The sequence below is a fragment of the Propithecus coquereli genome, unplaced genomic scaffold (assembly GCF_000956105.1).
Source record: "Propithecus coquereli isolate 6110/MARCELLA unplaced genomic scaffold, Pcoq_1.0 Scaffold114, whole genome shotgun sequence".
NCBI classification, from domain to species: domain Eukaryota; kingdom Metazoa; phylum Chordata; class Mammalia; order Primates; family Indriidae; genus Propithecus; species Propithecus coquereli.
Window position 1 is genome coordinate 2846247 of NW_012135414.1, and position 16038 is coordinate 2862284.

Here is a 16038-nt window from a genome sequence, read left to right on the forward strand (position 1 = left end):
AAATATTTTTAAACTTAAGAGACACAAGAATAGTAAAAAGAACCCCCATATAACTTTACCCAGACTGATCAGTTTTGAACATTTTGCCAATTGCTTTGTAATTCTCTCTTCCTCCCTCTCTCTCTGCCTCTCTTTCTGTCTCAGTTTCTGCCTGTCTCTCTCTCTCACACACACACATATACATACACCTTATTAGTTTTCCTCAATTATTTAAGAGTAGGTTGCATAAATCATGCCACTTTGCTTCATAATACTTTAGTGTATATCTCCTAAGAACAAGATATTTTCTTACATAACCACAATATAATTATCAAATTTAAGAAAATTAATACCACAATACATTTATCTATTACACAGTCCATATTCCAATTTTATCAATTGTTCCAACAATGTCCTTAGAGCATTTCCCTGACTCAGTCCAGGATCCAATCCAGTATGACACTAACATTTCATTTTCATTCCTCTTTACTCTCCTCTAAATATGGAACAGTTCTTTGATTCTTCTTTTCTTCATGACATTGTTTTGGAAAAATAAAAGCCTTTTTTGTAATAGAATTTTATTTATTTAGGTTGTATCAGTTAGCTTTTGTTATGTCATGTTTAAGCCCCAAAATTAGTGGCTTAAAACAAAAATGTATTACAACAAAAATTTCTCATTTCTCACTATTCAGTGAGTCAGCTATATGTGGTTCTTCTGGTTGAACTAACTTGGATGAGACTGAGTGGTCTAGAATGACCTCACTCACGTGTCTGGCGGTTGGCTGAATATCAGCTGGGATGATAAGGATGACTTAGCCATGTATCTCTCCTCATCCAGCAGGCTAACCCGAGCTCATTCATATAGTGGTGATTACAGAGTTTCAAAACTCAGCAAGAAAGCAAGCCCCAGTGAACAAACACTTTCCCAAGCATTTGCTTGCATCATGTCTGTTAATGTCCCATTGGCCAAAGGAAATAACAAGGCCAGCCCAGAGTCAGTGTGGGGGAGCACTACCACATATCATAGACAGAAGGAGTAGAATGATTTATGGCCATTTTTAAAATCCACCACAGCAGCTAAAAACCAGGGATAACATCTTTTTTCAAGGAGGAAAGAATATACTATTATTAATGAAAGAAATGAGGAGAAAAGACAAAAGCCCCTCAAAAAGTGAGGTATGGACACTTAAATTTACAGCTTTGAAAGAATCTGAAATCAAGGTATCACACCAGTGAGAGAAAATGGCTTATAACAAAAGCTGACTAGTAAAGGATTTGTCACCCTGCTGTTTTTTTTATTGGTCAAAAGAGGTCAAATTTAAAATGAACTATAATGCTCATTCTCTGATACTATAATTCAATTAAAACAAACAACTGAATGACAGAGAATTGTGTGCAGAGTAACAGGCCTCTATTATAAGAAAAAGAACACTACCCCATTCCCCACTCCAGACTCTAACCCAGCCTCAGTCCTGACTCCTGGGGCTGGGCTGAGGGGAACAAGCATTTGCTGAAACTGGAAAAAACAAAACAAAATGAAAAAAACAGGAAAAAATTGTACCTGGTACTTTTTCTAGAAAAAAATAAATAAAAAAGAAAGAATAAATTTTTGTTTGGAAACTTGAATTAAGCTTTACTTTTTCTGTTGGGGAGAGGATATGAAGGGGGATGGAGAGCCTAACTGGAGCTGGGACTCTGCCCTTTCTCCCAGAGAGGGGGCAGCAGGCCTGAGCCCATGGGGCCTGGTCTTGGCTCTTTTTAGATAGCGAAGGGGGTTGGGGAGTGGGTAAAGTTCAGCCATAGAAGCTGAATTTCCTGAACGTGGATCTGGATTCTTATATTAATACTAGTCCTGTTAATGACGTAAACCCCTCAGAAATTCAGTGCCCCATGTAAAATGAGGGTGATTATTGCAGGTCTCGAGGATGTGCCATAGGATCAGGGATGTGTACAGTGACACGCTCCAGACAAGGTTGAACGTTGAAGCTGTTTGCTGGACTCTATACAAGGGGACCAGGCCTAATAGACAGCTTAGAAAGAGACGGAAGGAGCTGTGGTGCCTTGAGAAAAGAGGGGAGGAGAAAACCTCGGCCCAATCACCGGGCAATGTTAGGCCCAGTTACCATGGCAACAGGATTGGGTCAGTCCCCAGTGGGAGGGCTGGGCACAACACAGCAGGACTACCAGATAATGTCACTATGGCAACCATGGCACCGAGTCAGCGCCAATCCACTGGTCGCTATGGCGACAGATGGGGGCAATTATACGCTCTGAAGAGTAAACTCAGTCTCGGATCGGGGTAAAGAACTTGGTGGGAAGTGTCTCTGGGTCACATGCACGCGGAAAGTAGCCTCCATTTCGGCCATCCGGTCCGGGATCTAGGGCTCGAACAGCAAGAACCAGAATAAGGACCAGCCTTGGGCCCTCTCCTGAAGGTCTGCGTTTCCCAGGGAACAACTTGATACACTCTCTACCAAGTAACGCTGATTGGGTGAGTGTGAATGGGGGAAGGGACGGCCGGAAGTACATCTGGGGGAGTGGAACTGCAGGAGGAAAGGCTCGTGTCGGCGTTTGGAGCGACCGCTCTGCCCCGTGTCTCGTTGGTTCCGGAGGTCGCTGCGGCCGTGGGAAATGCTGGCGCGCGCTGCGCGGGGCACTGGGGCCCTTTTGCTCAGGGTGAGAGCGAGGCAACCTTCTCCGAAGGGTCGGGACGGAGATCAGCTGGTCCCTCAGTTGGGAAGGGGCGGGATTCCAACTTTGGAAGAGGACTGGGGTCACAGGTCATGGTCCCCACGTGAGTCCCTCTCCAAGGACCCTGGAGAGTCGCGGGTTAGGGAGATACCTCCAGTACAGAGGGGCGGCGTGCCAGGTTTGTTGGGATCTTTGCTCACCTTCGTCTTTCCTTCAGGGCTCTGTGCAGGCTTCTGGCCGCACACCGCACCGCGCCTCCTCTGGATTGCCCCGAAACACCGTGGTACTGTTTGTGCCACAGCAGGAGGCCTGGGTAGTGGAGCGAATGGGCCGATTCCACCGGATCCTGGAGCCTGTGAGAGTCTTTTCTGCCCTTCCTGGGCCATCCAGATGCCTGCATCTCTCACGACATGGGGGTGGGGGGTGGGACCACCTTGGGGCCTGCCTGCACCTTTAGCTCCGGACTCCCCAGGCCAGACCGGGCGGGGCCCAAGCTGCTGACCATCATCCCCATGTTACCACCTTTTGCTATTGCCCTATCATCCCACAGGCCCCATTCTTGGGAATCTCCCCCATCTACCCTCTCAGTCCTACCTGCCTGCCTAGAGATGGCTATTCTGCTGACTCCCATTCTCGTGACTCTCCCTTCCATTCAGAGACTTAGTTTTGCATTCCTATTCTCTTAGGTTTCCCCACCAGTGACACCTCAGCCTTCTGAGGACTTCTTTCTTGGTAGAGGCTGCTGCTTTTATGGGCATGTTCCATGTGTGTACACTCTACCTGTTCCAGGACTAGCTTAGATCCCAATCCCATAGTCCCCATCTTTCTGAGAACCCATGACTCTTCTTCCCAGGGCTTGAACATCCTCATCCCTGTGTTAGACCGGATCCGATACGTGCAGAGTCTCAAGGAAATTGTCATCAACGTGCCTGAGCAGTCGGCTGTGACTCTTGGTGAGGGGGTGCGAGTGGCAGGGGTGCTCTGAGACTGTTAGGATATGGTTGCTGAAGATCCAGATCTTAGGAGAAAGAGCCATTTGGGACCTAGAGGCCTGACCTTCCTCCTTTTCTCTACTGCTCCTGCAGACAATGTAACTCTGCAAATCGACGGAGTCCTTTACCTCCGCATCATGGACCCTTACAAGGTATCTTCCCCCACTTTATCCAGCCTTCTGAGTTGCCCACCTCACTAAAATCCTGCACCCAAGCTTCTAACACTATATCCTTTTCAGGCAAGCTATGGTGTGGAAGACCCTGAGTATGCTGTCACCCAGTTGGCTCAGACGACCATGAGATCAGAGCTCGGCAAACTCTCTCTGGACAGAGTCTTCCGGGTAAGTGGCTCTGAGCCAGAGTTAGGGTTTGAAGGCATATGCCTGGCACTCAGTCCTTTCTGGGGGTCAAAATCAGTCCCAGGCCCTTCTCAGCTTAGGCCCTTGATAGGTGGGTTGAGGCTGTGGAGCTTACACCTGTCTTCCTCCAGGAGCGGGAGTCCCTGAATGCCAGCATTGTGGATGCCATCAACCAGGCTGCTGACTGCTGGGGCATCCGCTGCCTTCGTTATGAGATCAAGGATATTCATGTGCCACCCCGAGTGAAAGAGTCCATGCAGATGCAGGTAGGGACCAGGGAAGGGTTGGAAAAGGACCTCAGGATGCTCCAGTCCCAAGGGGACCTGGACTCCCTTTCTATTATGATGGGTGTAGTTGCAGGTCTGTTGTAAGAGTTTCCCCTGGTTTCTTATTGATGGTGGCTTCCAGGTAGAGGCAGAGCGGCGGAAACGGGCCACAGTTCTAGAGTCTGAGGGGACCCGAGAGTCGGCCATCAATGTGGCAGAGGGAAAGAAACAGGCCCAGATCCTGGCCTCCGAAGCAGAAAAGGCTGAACAAATAAATCAGGCAGCAGGTCAGCAGAGGGCAGAGGCAGAGGGAAAAATAGGGCATGGGTACTGGGATGGGAGCTTTGGGGTACTCTGACTTCATTGTCAAGCTCTGTCTTCTCTGTTCTTCCAGGAGAGGCCAGTGCAGTTCTGGCCAAGGCCAAGGCCAAGGCTGAAGCTATTCGCATCCTGGCTGCAGCTTTGACACAACATGTGAGAGGCCCCTGGGTGGGAGTGGAGAACAGGAATTGACAGTGGAAGAGGTTCTCTCATCTACCCTTGGGGGGAGTTCCTGCCTGTGTGGGCCTTATTGAATTGGATTACATGATCCCTGTATACCCTCTTTCTAGGAACCTGTCCTCCCTTCTCCACTCCCCCACCCCTTCTTCTCCAAGTCTATGATCTCTGATTTTATCCCCCTGTGGCCACAGAATGGAGATGCAGCAGCTTCACTGACGGTGGCAGAGCAGTATGTCAGCGCATTCTCCAAACTGGCCAAGGACTCCAACACTATCCTACTGCCCTCCAATCCCGGTGATGTCACCAGTATGGTTGCTCAGGTTAGAACTCTCTGAGGACCCAACACAAAGCACCAGTGCCAGGGACTAAGTCCCCACCACCACCATTGCCACTTAATACCATAGAGGTCTTCATTGTACCTTGGCTTTAGACCTCCCTTCATTCCCTTAGAGACAGAATCTCTAAGAATGAGACATCCCCATTCACCCCTGAAGATGAGGAAATCTTGAGATACGTTGTTAAGACAAGCTTAAGAGAGGGAAGAAAGAAAAACCAAACTCCCTGGCCCAAGTGCCACCTTTTTCCTTATAGCCATTGGTAGGTTGGGTGGCCCCTTCTGCTAGGTGTCCTCATGGTTTTCTCTCTGTCCCTCTCCTCAGGCCATGGGTGTATATGGGGCCCTCACCAAAGCCCCAATGCCAGGGGCCCAGGACTCGGCCTCCAGTGGGAGCAGCAGAGATGACCAGGGCACAGATGCAAGTCTTGATGAAGAACTTGATCGAGTCAAGCTGAGTTAGTGCAGCCAGGGTTGGCCAGGGAGTCTGGGGGCAGGGAAGCAGCACTCCCAGATTCCGACTCTAGCCTCCCTGCCAAGATTTTGGTTTTTATTTTTTTATTTGAACTTTAATCATGTAATAAACATACCAATGGCAAACCAGAAACTATCCTCTTTAATTGGGGAATGAAGTTGGGAAAGTCACCAGCGTTTTCTTTGGATGTTCACTCCCATACTCCAGATCTGTCAGGTCTTGGGAACTGATGACTCCCTGAGAAAGATTAAACTTTATGTAAAGAGAAACTATCCTTTCTGTCTTCAAGAGAAGCAGTGGGATAGGGTGGAAGGATTAGACCATGTGTCTACCGAACTGTAAGCTGGGGAATATAGTCCCTCTTACAAAGTGTGGGGCTGTGTGTTCAAAGCAGGTGTTTGGGGGGATTTTTCACAGCAAAGAGGACCACCCTGACAGGGTAGTACTGCTGAATGCTTAAGGGGTCTTCAGGGACCAAGGACATGCTTCATTCATTCATTCAAAAATATTTAATGATGTCTATTATGTGCCAAGCTCAGTACTAGACATGGGTTACAAAAACAACTGAGACTCAGTGGTCCCTGCTTTCACAGAAAACAAGGTCAGGTAGGGAAGACAGACAAGGAAGTGGGCAGTGATAGAAAGTGATACATGCTACAGTGGAGGAAAGTTCTGGCTGAGGGATCCTGTGGGGAGGAGCACATCAGCTTGTGGGCAGCTGGGTTGCTCACTCCGCCTTTGAATTCAGGCTGAAAAAATTAACAGGTTTTCACCAAGTTAGAGCCTGAACTAGAATATGCAAAGGCTCATTGCTTGAGAGAAGCTGAAACATTCAAAGAGTTGTTTCTGCAGCTGAAAGGTAGGGTGCTGGGGGGATGGGACTGTATGGCAAGGGCCAAATCACAGGGAGCTAGAGTCCAGCTGAAGGAGTTGGATGTTATCCCTAGGGTGGTAAGGAAACCATGAGAGTTTTTTTTCTTCCCATGAAGATTTTTAAGATTGAAGTAATCCCATTAATGTTTTAGATAGAGCTGACCTGCTGTAATATTGAGAAAGGATATGAAGGAGAGATGGGAGGCTGGGAGGACAGTAAGAAGGCAGCCTCAGTGATCCCACGGAGGGTGATGAGGTCTTAACTGAGGTAAGGGGCCATGGGGATGAAGGTGGGGGAATGATTCGACATACTTCTGAATTAGAATTTATTCTTTTATCCATTTGATAAATATTGAATCCCAAATATATGCTAGGCATTGATGATATAGTAATGAAGAAAACAAAATGCCCTGTCCTCAATGAGTTGACGTACTATATGGGGGGGACAAACCGTAAGTAAGATGTGTAGATTTTCAGATGTTGATGAATTGTGCTACGGAAGAAATTAAAGAAAGGAAGTGAGATGGGGACTTTGGGGGAGGAGCTTTATTATTAAGTAGAGCTTTCCAGGAAGCCTCACTGACGTTATATTTGAACTTAGATATGAAGGAGGTGAAGGGAGCACCCATTTTGGCACCTGGGAGTGAAACTGACAGAGGAGATTGCAAATGAAAATGCCCTGAGGCAGAGCAGGCCTGGCTTAGAACTAGGAAGAGCAAAGGAGCTATTGTGGATGGAACAGAGTTAAAGAAGCAAAGAAGTGGCAGGCAGCTAGATGAATCAGAGGGGGAAGAGGCAGCTAGTATATAGGGCTATATAGAGCCACTACAAGAGCTTAGGCTTTTATTCTGAGAATAAGATTGTTTTGTTTTTAACAATAGCTTTATTGAGACATAATTCACATACCACACAATTTACCCATTTAAAATATAAATTCAGTAATTTTTAGTATATTCAGAATTGTGCAACCATAATTTTAGAACATTTTCATCACGCCTTTCCTCCACAATATTGCATTGTATAGATACACTATATTTTCTTTATCCGTTCATCAGTGGTGGGAATTTGGGTTTCCACCTTATGGATAATGATACTATGAACATTCATGTACAAGTTTTTGTTTGTACATATGTTTTCATTTCTCTTAGGTATATACCTAAGGAGTGAAATTGCTGGCTCATACAATGTTTAACCTTTTGAGGATCTGTTTTCCAAAGCTGCTGCACCATTTTACAATCCCACCAGCAGTGTATGAGGGTTCCAATTTCTCCACAGTCTTGCCAACACTTGTTATTATCTGTCTTTTTTAATTACAGCTGTCCTAGTGGGTTTGAAGTGTTATCTCCAGTATTTCCTGGATAGTTAATGACGTTGAGTATCTTTCCATGTGTTTATTGGTTATTTGTATGTCTTTTTTGGAGAAATGCCTAGTCAGATCCGTTGGCCATTTTTTAATTGAATTATTTGATTTTTTTTACTATTGAGTTGTAAGAGTCAGTTGGAGGTCTTGATAGAAAGTATTATTTATCTCCATTTAACAGATGAGGTAATGCCCAATAATGACAATGAGTGGCAGAGGTAGGATTCAAGTGAAGTTTGACTCCAGAGGCTGTGCTTAACCATGAATGGACAGTGGTTCTCTGAGTTCTAGCCTGGTCTCTTGTCCCCAATTCTAAATCACTGTATCTCCCGTCGAACTCTGTAGCCAGCCCTACGCTCCTTGACGAACTTCCACCGAGGAGCCGGCAGATGGCGATAGGGCCCCGGCGGGCCGCTCGGTCTGGCGCGCTCATCTCTGTGGTGCCAGGCCGCGGGCGCCGCCGCCGCCGCACTTCCGGGCGCTGTTCCAGGTGAGCCAGGGTGTCCCAACAATCCCGCACGCTCCCCTCACCACAAAATAAGGGATTCTTCTCTCCAAGCTCCCAGCCCGAGGTGCCCAGTACTGGGGCTAGGGTTCCCAGGCGGAGGCCGGGTAGCCATTGGAGGAGGCAGAGACACTCGGAAGCCCAGGTCCCAGCGAGGCCCAACCGGCTCCCCAACCGCGCACCTGCCCCGCTGCGCTCGGGAGGTCTTGCCTCAGGTTTCCAGGCCAACCTGGCTGCCCGGAAGCGGAGCGTGACTCCTCCCCTTGGTCCCCTTGGTCCCCGCCAGGAGGCGCCGTTGGCCGGGCCAGGATTCCCCTGAGGCTTCAAGCCCTTGTCACCTAGGGGCGTTGAGATTAGTGAGGGGAGAGATGCAGAAACGGCGGTCAGAGAGGAGTCTACCACTTAGAATAAAGTTTCCCTTGTGACTGTCATTTTTCAGCAGTAGGATTTCCTGGTATATATATGCACGTTCCTGTGCTCTACCTACAAAGGTCCTGATTCAGTAGGTCTGGGCTAGGGCATGGAAATAGCATTTTTAACATCAGCTCCAGGTTGATTGATGCCCATAGTCTGGGACCTCACCTTCAGAACCATTGCGATGGGTTGGCTTTGGGACTCTTTAAGTCCAGGAAGGCTTCTAAGAGGAAGATTCTACCTGGGCTTTGTATTCAGGGACCAGAATATCCACTGGTTCTTTGTCCCCATCGTGATGTATTTCCTCCCCTCGCCCCTACCAGGATGCAGAAGATCTCAGTGCTGCTCTTCCTGGCCTGGGTCTGCTTCCTCTTCTATGCTGGCATTGCCCTCTTCACCAGTGGCTTCCTGCTCACTCGTTTGGAGCTCACCAACCACAGCACCTGCCAAGAGCCCCCAGGCCCTGGGTCTCTGCCACGGGGGAGCCAAGGGGAACCCAGGACCTGTTGGATGGCTTCCCGATTCTCCCGTGTTGTGTTGGTGCTGATAGATGCTTTGCGATTTGACTTTGCCCAGCCCCAGCGCTCACACATGCCTGGAGAGCCTCCTGTTTCCCTACCCTTCCTGGGCAAACTAGGCTCCCTGCAGAGGATCCTGGAGACTCAGCCCCACCATGCCCGGCTCTACCGATCTCAGGTTGATCCCCCTACCACCACCATGCAGCGCCTCAAGGCCCTCACCACTGGCTCACTGCCTACTTTTATTGATGCTGGTAGTAACTTTGCCAGCCACGCCATAACGGAAGACAATCTCATTAAGCAGCTCACCAGTGCAGGTCAGTCTGGGTCCCTCTGAAGGCCAGGAGTACCTTGGCAGATTTATTTTTTAGAAGTCAGCTAGAATTTTGGTTGCCCAGCTGCATGCTTGACTAAGATGTAGGGGGAACAGGGGTGGAGAAAGAGACGAGGGCCCTGCATGTAGGGTGCTGAGGTTGGGGGACAAAGGAAAGGGGATCCAGGCTTTGTCCTTGCGAAGCTTCTAATTTGCATGGAGTGTTGATTTTACTCTTGGAGAGCCTCAGTAAAGGGGCAGGGGAGGGATGAAGAGGAGAAGTTACAGGTCTCACCTTGCAAGTGTGGAAAAGAGAAGGGAGTGATCTAGACCCAGTTCACTTATTGACTAGGAAAAAGCAAAATAGCCAGAGGCTGAGAATTAGCAGAGCATTTTGTAGGAAGCAGAAGTGGAAGGTCTAGGTGGGGAGTATGGTTATCAGGAGAATCTTCTTGGTGGGAAATGTTAGGCCCTGAAGGATATGGAGTTGCTGAAAGGAATTGCTGTGCTTTAGGGTGCATGGTTGGGATTTTTGATGGGTCTTTAAAGGGCCTCCTTTCCTTTTTCCCTGCCCTGACTCCTGCTCAGGTTCTGACTCCCTGTCATGTTCCTGCAGGAAGGCGTGTAGTCTTCATGGGAGATGATACCTGGAAAGACCTTTTCCCTGGAGCTTTCTCCCAGGCTTTCTTCTTCCCATCCTTCAATGTCAGAGACCTACACACAGTGGACAGTGGCATCCTGGAACACCTCTACCCCACCAGTGAGCATGGAACCAGAGCACCAAGTCCCTGACTAAGACTGGGAGCTGGGGAGGGCTGCTTTAGTCCACAAATTCTGAGCCTCCCATGGGTGTAATGGCTTGGGCTTGTATCCCTGAACATAGAGGAGTGTCAAAGCCTGGCTGGGGTTGAGGAGTGGGCTTTAGTCCCCTGTGCTCAGTGCTCTCCCCTTCACAGTGGACAGTGGTGAATGGGATGTGCTGATTGCTCACTTCCTGGGTGTGGATCATTGTGGCCATAAGCATGGCCCTCACCACCCTGAAATGGCCAAGAAACTTAGCCAGATGGACCAGGTGATCCAGTGAGTATGGGGTATTGGCTGGGGGAGTGGGTTTGTATCTGAGAATCTCAGGATATATGGTCCCAGGAGAAGTCCTTATCTTTAAGCCTCTTTCCTGGCTGAATTTTGTCTTCTCCAGGCCTTTTCTGAAGCTTGGAGCCTCATCCATGTAGAATAACTGAGTGTGTGGCTTTGGGCATCAGGGTCATGGCCAAAGAGGTATCTCTTTGCCAAAGGTCTAGGCCCTACTAATGTAAGTCCTAGCTGGGGTGAATGGGCTGAGAAAAATTTTTATCCATCCCTAGCCCCTGACACATTTCTTGGCCCCCAGGGGACTTGTGGAGCGCCTGGAGAATGACACACTGCTGGTGGTAGCTGGGGACCACGGGATGACCATGAATGGGGACCATGGAGGGGACAGTGAGCTGGAGGTCTCAGCTGCACTGTTTCTATACAGCCCCACAGCCCTCTTCCCCAGCGCCCCACCAGAGGTGAGGCCTGGGGTGTGCCTCATTTGGTCTCCCAGTATTTAGCCCATGTCAAGATCATATCATCCTCATGGATCCCTCTGTTTTAGGCCCCCAAATCCATGATCATGGGTTTGGATGATTTCACTCTCACTTCCTACCTAAGCCCCTGTGTCTTACATCCCAAACACTGACTTCAACTTTGTGATGATTGATCCCTATCCTTTCCCTCTAGGAGCCAGAGGTGATTCCACAAGTCAGCCTCGTGCCTACACTGGCCCTGTTGCTGGGTCTACCCATCCCATTTGGGAACATTGGGGAGGTGATGGCTGAGCTGTTCTCAGGGGGTGAGGACTCCCAGCCCCACTCCTCTTCTCTAGCCCAGGCCACTGCTCTTCATCTCAATGCCCAGCAGGTAGGTAAGGGGGCTGGGCTTCCAGGTGACAGAGCTAGGGTGGGCATGAGAGAAGCATAATGACCCATTCCATTTTACTTTGTTTAGTCTTAATCTCACCTTCCATAGCTATGTCCCCCTTCATTATCCCCCCATTCCTCCATCCTGAACAGAGTTTGGGTCACTGATTTCTAGGTACCCCCTTTTGTAATATCTATCCTTGACTCTGCCCCAGTTTATATCTCTGACCTATTCCCTTTGCCTTCTGACCTTTTCTTTGCCAGGTGTCCCGATTTCTTCACACCTATTCAGCTGCTACTCAGGACCTTCAAGCTAAGGAGCTTCATCAGCTGCAGAACCTCTTCTCCAAGGCCTCTGCTGACTACCAATGGTTTCTGCAGAGTCCCCAGGGGGCTGAGGCGACACTGCGGACTGTGATTGCTGAGCTACAGAAGTTCCTAAGGGGAGCTCGGGCCATGTGCATTGAGTCTTGGGCTCGTTTTTCTCTGGTCCGCATGGTGGGAGGCGCTGCTCTCTTGGCTGCTGCCTGCTTTCTCTGCTTGCTGGCATCCCAGTGGACAACATCCCCAGGTTTCCCCTTCCGCCCTCTACTCCTGATACCTGTGGCCTGGGGCCTGGCTGGGGCCATAGTGTATGCTGGACTCCTGGCAACTATTGGGCTGAAGCTGGATCCAGTGCTTCTAGGGGCTGTGGCTGCAATGAGCTCACTCCCCCCTTTTCTGTGGAAAGCCTGGGCTGGCTGGGGGTCCAAGAGGCCCCTGGCAATGCTGCTTCCCTTCCCTGGGTCTGTCCTTTTATTCCTGCCCTTTCGCTTGGCAGCATTCTTCTCTGATAGTTTTGTTGTAGCTGAGGCCAGGGCTACCCCCTTCCTTTTGGGCTCATTCATCTTGCTCCTGGTTGCCCAGCTTCACTGGGAGGGCCAGCTTCTGCCACCTAAGCTGCTCACAGTACCTCGCCTTGGCTCTTCATCCTCAGCAGGCCTCCCACGGCACAGTGGGGCATATGCCCTGAGGCTTGGAGTTGGGTTGCTTTTATGTACAAGGCTAGCTGGGCTTTTTCATCGCTGCCCTGAAGAGACACCTGCTTGCCACTCCTCTCCCTGGCTGAGTCCTCTGGCATCCATGGTGGGCGGTCGAGCCAAGAATTTGTGGTATGGAACTTGTGTAGGGGCACTGGTGGCCCTGTTAGCCATTGTACGTCTGTGGCTTCAGCGCTACGGTAATCTCAAGAGCCCTGAGCCTCCCATGCTCTTTGTGCGCTGGGGACTGCCCCTAATGGCACTGGGCACTGCTGCCTACTGGGCATTGGCTTCGGGGGCAGACGAAGCACCCCCGCGTCTCCGGGCCCTGGTTGCTGGGGCATCAGTTGTACTGCCTAGGGCTGTGGCAGGACTGGCTATTTCAGGGGTTGTGCTGCTACTCTGGAAGCCTGTGACAGTGCTGGTAAAGGCTGGGACAGGTGCTCCAAGGACCAGGACTGTCCTCACTCCCTTCTCAGGCCCCCCAACTACTCAGGCTGACCTGGATTATGTGGTCCCTCAAATCTACCGACACATGCAGGAGGAGTTCCGGGACCGGCTAGAGAGGACCAAACCTCAGGGTCCCCTGACTGTGGCTGCTTATCAGTTGGGGAGTGTCTACTCAGCTGCTATGGTCACAGCCCTCACCCTGTTGGCCTTCCCACTTCTGCTATTGCATGCAGAGCGTATCAGCCTTGTGTTCCTGCTTCTGTTTCTGCAGAGCTTCCTTCTCCTGCATCTGCTTGCTGCTGGGACACCCATCATCACCCCTGGTAAATATATATCTCAGCCCTGATTCATCTAAGGACAGTAGTGATGTAAGTTCAGCCCCTTTTGTTTTCAGGGAGATGTTGCTCCTCATGTTCCTCACCTTGACACAGGGTCTCATGCCCCACACAGTTGGGAAGGTCTTCCTGATGTCCTCTCTCTTACCTGCCAAAGCCAAGCTAATCGATCCCTCCTGTTGGCTCACAGGGTTCATGGAGAGGGGAGATGAGTCCTCTGAGACTCCTTGTGGAAATGCTGCATCCTCAGGAGCGTATTTCCTGATTTTCCAGTGATGGAAGTGGTGAATTATGAATATATAATGGCATATTGAGCTGTGTGTATTTGAGAGAAAGAGATTGACCACAGTACGGTTCAGATCAGGGTGGTGGGGCTTTATGCCCCAGAGAGAATTAGAGTAAGTGTTGACTGTGAGGAGGTTGGGGTGATAAACATGTGAGTGTGTGTGAGAATTAGCACTGTAGTAGTAGCAATATATGATTGTGGGGCAGAGGCTATGGATTGGGGAATGAGATGTGACTGTAAAGAGGCGTATCTTTTCCTCCAGGTCCTTTCACTGTGCCATGGCAGGCAGTCTTAGCTTGGGCCCTGATGGCCACACAGACCTTCTACTCCACGGGCCACCAGCCTGTCTTTCCAGCCATCCATTGGCATGCAGCCTTTGTGGGATTCCCAGAGGGTCATGGCTCCTCTACCTGGCTGCCTGCTTTGCTAGTGGGAGCCAATACCTTTGCCTCCCACCTCCTCTTTGCAGGTACCTCCTCACCCCTCACTTGCTTCCATTGTTTACTCCAGCTTTGTGGAAAGAAAGGAAACCCCTGGATTTGAATGGAGAGATGTGGTTTTTTGGGTTGTTGGCAGCTCTTGGCTTAGGCTAATTGGAACCCAAGCCAATGAGGGTGGTTGGGGACCAGTGTGACTGGTTCCAGGGTCCTCCACTGATTCCAGCCCTGCCCTCCCCCTGAGGCAGTAGGTTGCCCACTGCTCCTGCTCTGGCCCTTCCTGTGTGAGAGTCAAGGGCTTCGGAAGAGGCAGCTGCCCCCAGGGAATGAAGCTGAGGCCAGAGTCAGGCCTGAGGAGGAGGAGGAGCCACTGATGGAGATGCGGCTCCGGGATGCACCGCACCACTTCAATGCAGCACTGCTGCAGCTGGGCCTCAAGTACCTCTTTGTCCTTGGTGTTCAGGTGGGTGTAGGGGAGAGATCAGAGTTAATGACCTTTTCTCATGTGTGTGTGTCACATTCTTTCATACTTTTAAAAACCCTGGGAGAGAGCCTTGACTGAGGTACACATAAGTGAAATGGTTGCCCAAGCCCAATGGCCTCATATGGCAGCTTTGGGTTGAACCTGCCGGTCCTGGCTTATTTCCTATCTACAGCCTAGATCCATACCCTGCTATTTGCATTTGGGGATCACTGCATCAGTGGACAGACTGGAAAAGCTGAGGTAATGGCCAGGATTTTTTCCCAAATTGTGGTCATAGATCTTCCTTGTCCTTTTCCCTAGAGGCAGATGTGGTGCTGACATCTTCTTCCACCCTGGGAAGCAGAGCCTGAGTGTTAACAACACAGATAGACAGTGACTTGCCCAAGGTCACATAGTCAATGGTTGAGCCAGGACAAGAATTGGGTCTCCTAACACCTAGCTAGGTTTTTTTTCCACTGACACGCACTACTTTCCTCCTCCTATTTTTCATAGGGGCCTATAGCAACTCTCCCTTTGCCCTGCTTCCTCCTTCCCTCTCAAGTAACCTGGCCCCTCCTCTTCTCTTTTAGATTCTGGCCTGTGCCTTGGCAGCTTCCATCCTCCGCAGGCATCTCATGGTCTGGAAGGTGTTTGCCCCCAAGTGAGTACGTTTGCTTGAGAAGTAGATGTGGTGGGGAGCGAGAAGCTTAGAGCAGAGTACGAACGTCCTAAACATCCAGGGTGGCCAAGATTTGCTTCTGCAGGGAAAAGGTACTAGGACTACTTTCTGTTTCCTGAGATTCTCCACTTTTCTTTGCAGGTTCATTTTTGAGGCTTTGGGCTTCATTGTAAGCAGCGTGGGACTTCTCCTGGGCATAGCTTTGGTGATGCGAGTGGATGGTGCTGTGAGCTCCTGGTTCAGGCAGCTAGTTCTGGCCCAGCAAAGGTAGCCTAGGGTATGGTTGCTGACACCTGGCTACAGAGAGAGCTGAAGCACCATTTAGCCTGGCCTGCGCAGGTGCTGGATGATCTGTAAGAGAGGCTCAGCCATACCTCTTACCACCATGCAGCCAGAAGCTGCTGACTTCTGGGACTTCATTATTTTATAATTCAGAATCACAGTGGTGCCTGATCCCTAACTCCTGATTTGGATGCATCTGAGGGACTAGGGGGATTTCTCAAAATGGAATAAAATAATAATGTAAATATGTGTGTCCTAGATGTGGGGGAGCCCCCACCATCCTATAGTGGTTGGGGGAGGGTCATGCTCCTCTCCTACCAGGCACAGATGGGATAAATCGTCTTAGGCAAGCCTGGCTGCACCTGAGAACCTTTAGGAAGTAGTTGGAGTTGTCTGAATTCACTGCTCCCACCTCTTCCTGAATCATTCCTATTATCCCATCTGCCATTTTCCTTTGCCATGCACATTTTGTTAAGTTCATATGCTTTGGCTGATAAGAGAAAAGACAAGCCCAGGCATCATGGAACACACAGACTTTCACTGTCTGGAGCCCCACGTAGTACTGTG

At 49.8% G+C, this 16038-nt stretch overlaps 2 protein-coding genes across 2 annotated transcripts; both read left to right on the forward strand.

The window, feature by feature from the left end:
- Window positions 1-2513: 2513 nt before the first annotated feature.
- Window positions 2514-5729, forward strand: STOML2 (stomatin (EPB72)-like 2). Its single transcript, XM_012656316.1, has 10 exons — window positions 2514-2655; window positions 2888-3025; window positions 3524-3623; window positions 3756-3814; window positions 3902-4003; window positions 4153-4287; window positions 4430-4574; window positions 4682-4761; window positions 4980-5108; window positions 5448-5729. The coding sequence occupies exons 1-10, from the start codon at window positions 2611-2613 to the stop codon at window positions 5583-5585; spliced, it is 1071 nt and encodes a 356-aa protein (XP_012511770.1). The 5' UTR covers window positions 2514-2610; the 3' UTR covers window positions 5586-5729.
- Window positions 5730-8281: 2552 nt separating this feature from the next.
- PIGO (phosphatidylinositol glycan anchor biosynthesis, class O) lies at window positions 8282-15706 on the forward strand. Its single transcript, XM_012656326.1, has 11 exons — window positions 8282-8320; window positions 9073-9584; window positions 10197-10340; window positions 10537-10660; window positions 10971-11130; window positions 11342-11521; window positions 11785-13312; window positions 13873-14079; window positions 14296-14510; window positions 15101-15171; window positions 15331-15706. The coding sequence occupies exons 2-11, from the start codon at window positions 9074-9076 to the stop codon at window positions 15458-15460; spliced, it is 3270 nt and encodes a 1089-aa protein (XP_012511780.1). The 5' UTR covers window positions 8282-8320; window position 9073; the 3' UTR covers window positions 15461-15706.
- The last annotated feature ends 332 nt before the right edge of the window (window positions 15707-16038 follow it).

Excerpts from the sequence above, each read along its gene's own strand:
- STOML2 (XM_012656316.1), top strand. The coding sequence starts at position 2,611 with ATGCTGGCGCGCGCTGCGCGGGGCACTGGGGCCCTTTTGCTCAGG. Across the intron at positions 4,004-4,152 it reads CTCTGGACAGAGTCTTCCGG|GAGCGGGAGTCCCTGAATGC; the intron begins GTAAGTGGCTCT and ends GTCTTCCTCCAG. Across the intron at positions 5,109-5,447 it reads TCACCAGTATGGTTGCTCAG|GCCATGGGTGTATATGGGGC; the intron begins GTTAGAACTCTC and ends CCCTCTCCTCAG.
- PIGO (XM_012656326.1), top strand. The coding sequence starts at position 9,074 with ATGCAGAAGATCTCAGTGCTGCTCTTCCTGGCCTGGGTCTGCTTCCTC. Across the intron at positions 13,313-13,872 it reads GACACCCATCATCACCCCTG|GTCCTTTCACTGTGCCATGG; the intron begins GTAAATATATAT and ends CTTTTCCTCCAG. Across the intron at positions 14,080-14,295 it reads CTCCCACCTCCTCTTTGCAG|TAGGTTGCCCACTGCTCCTG; the intron begins GTACCTCCTCAC and ends CCCCTGAGGCAG.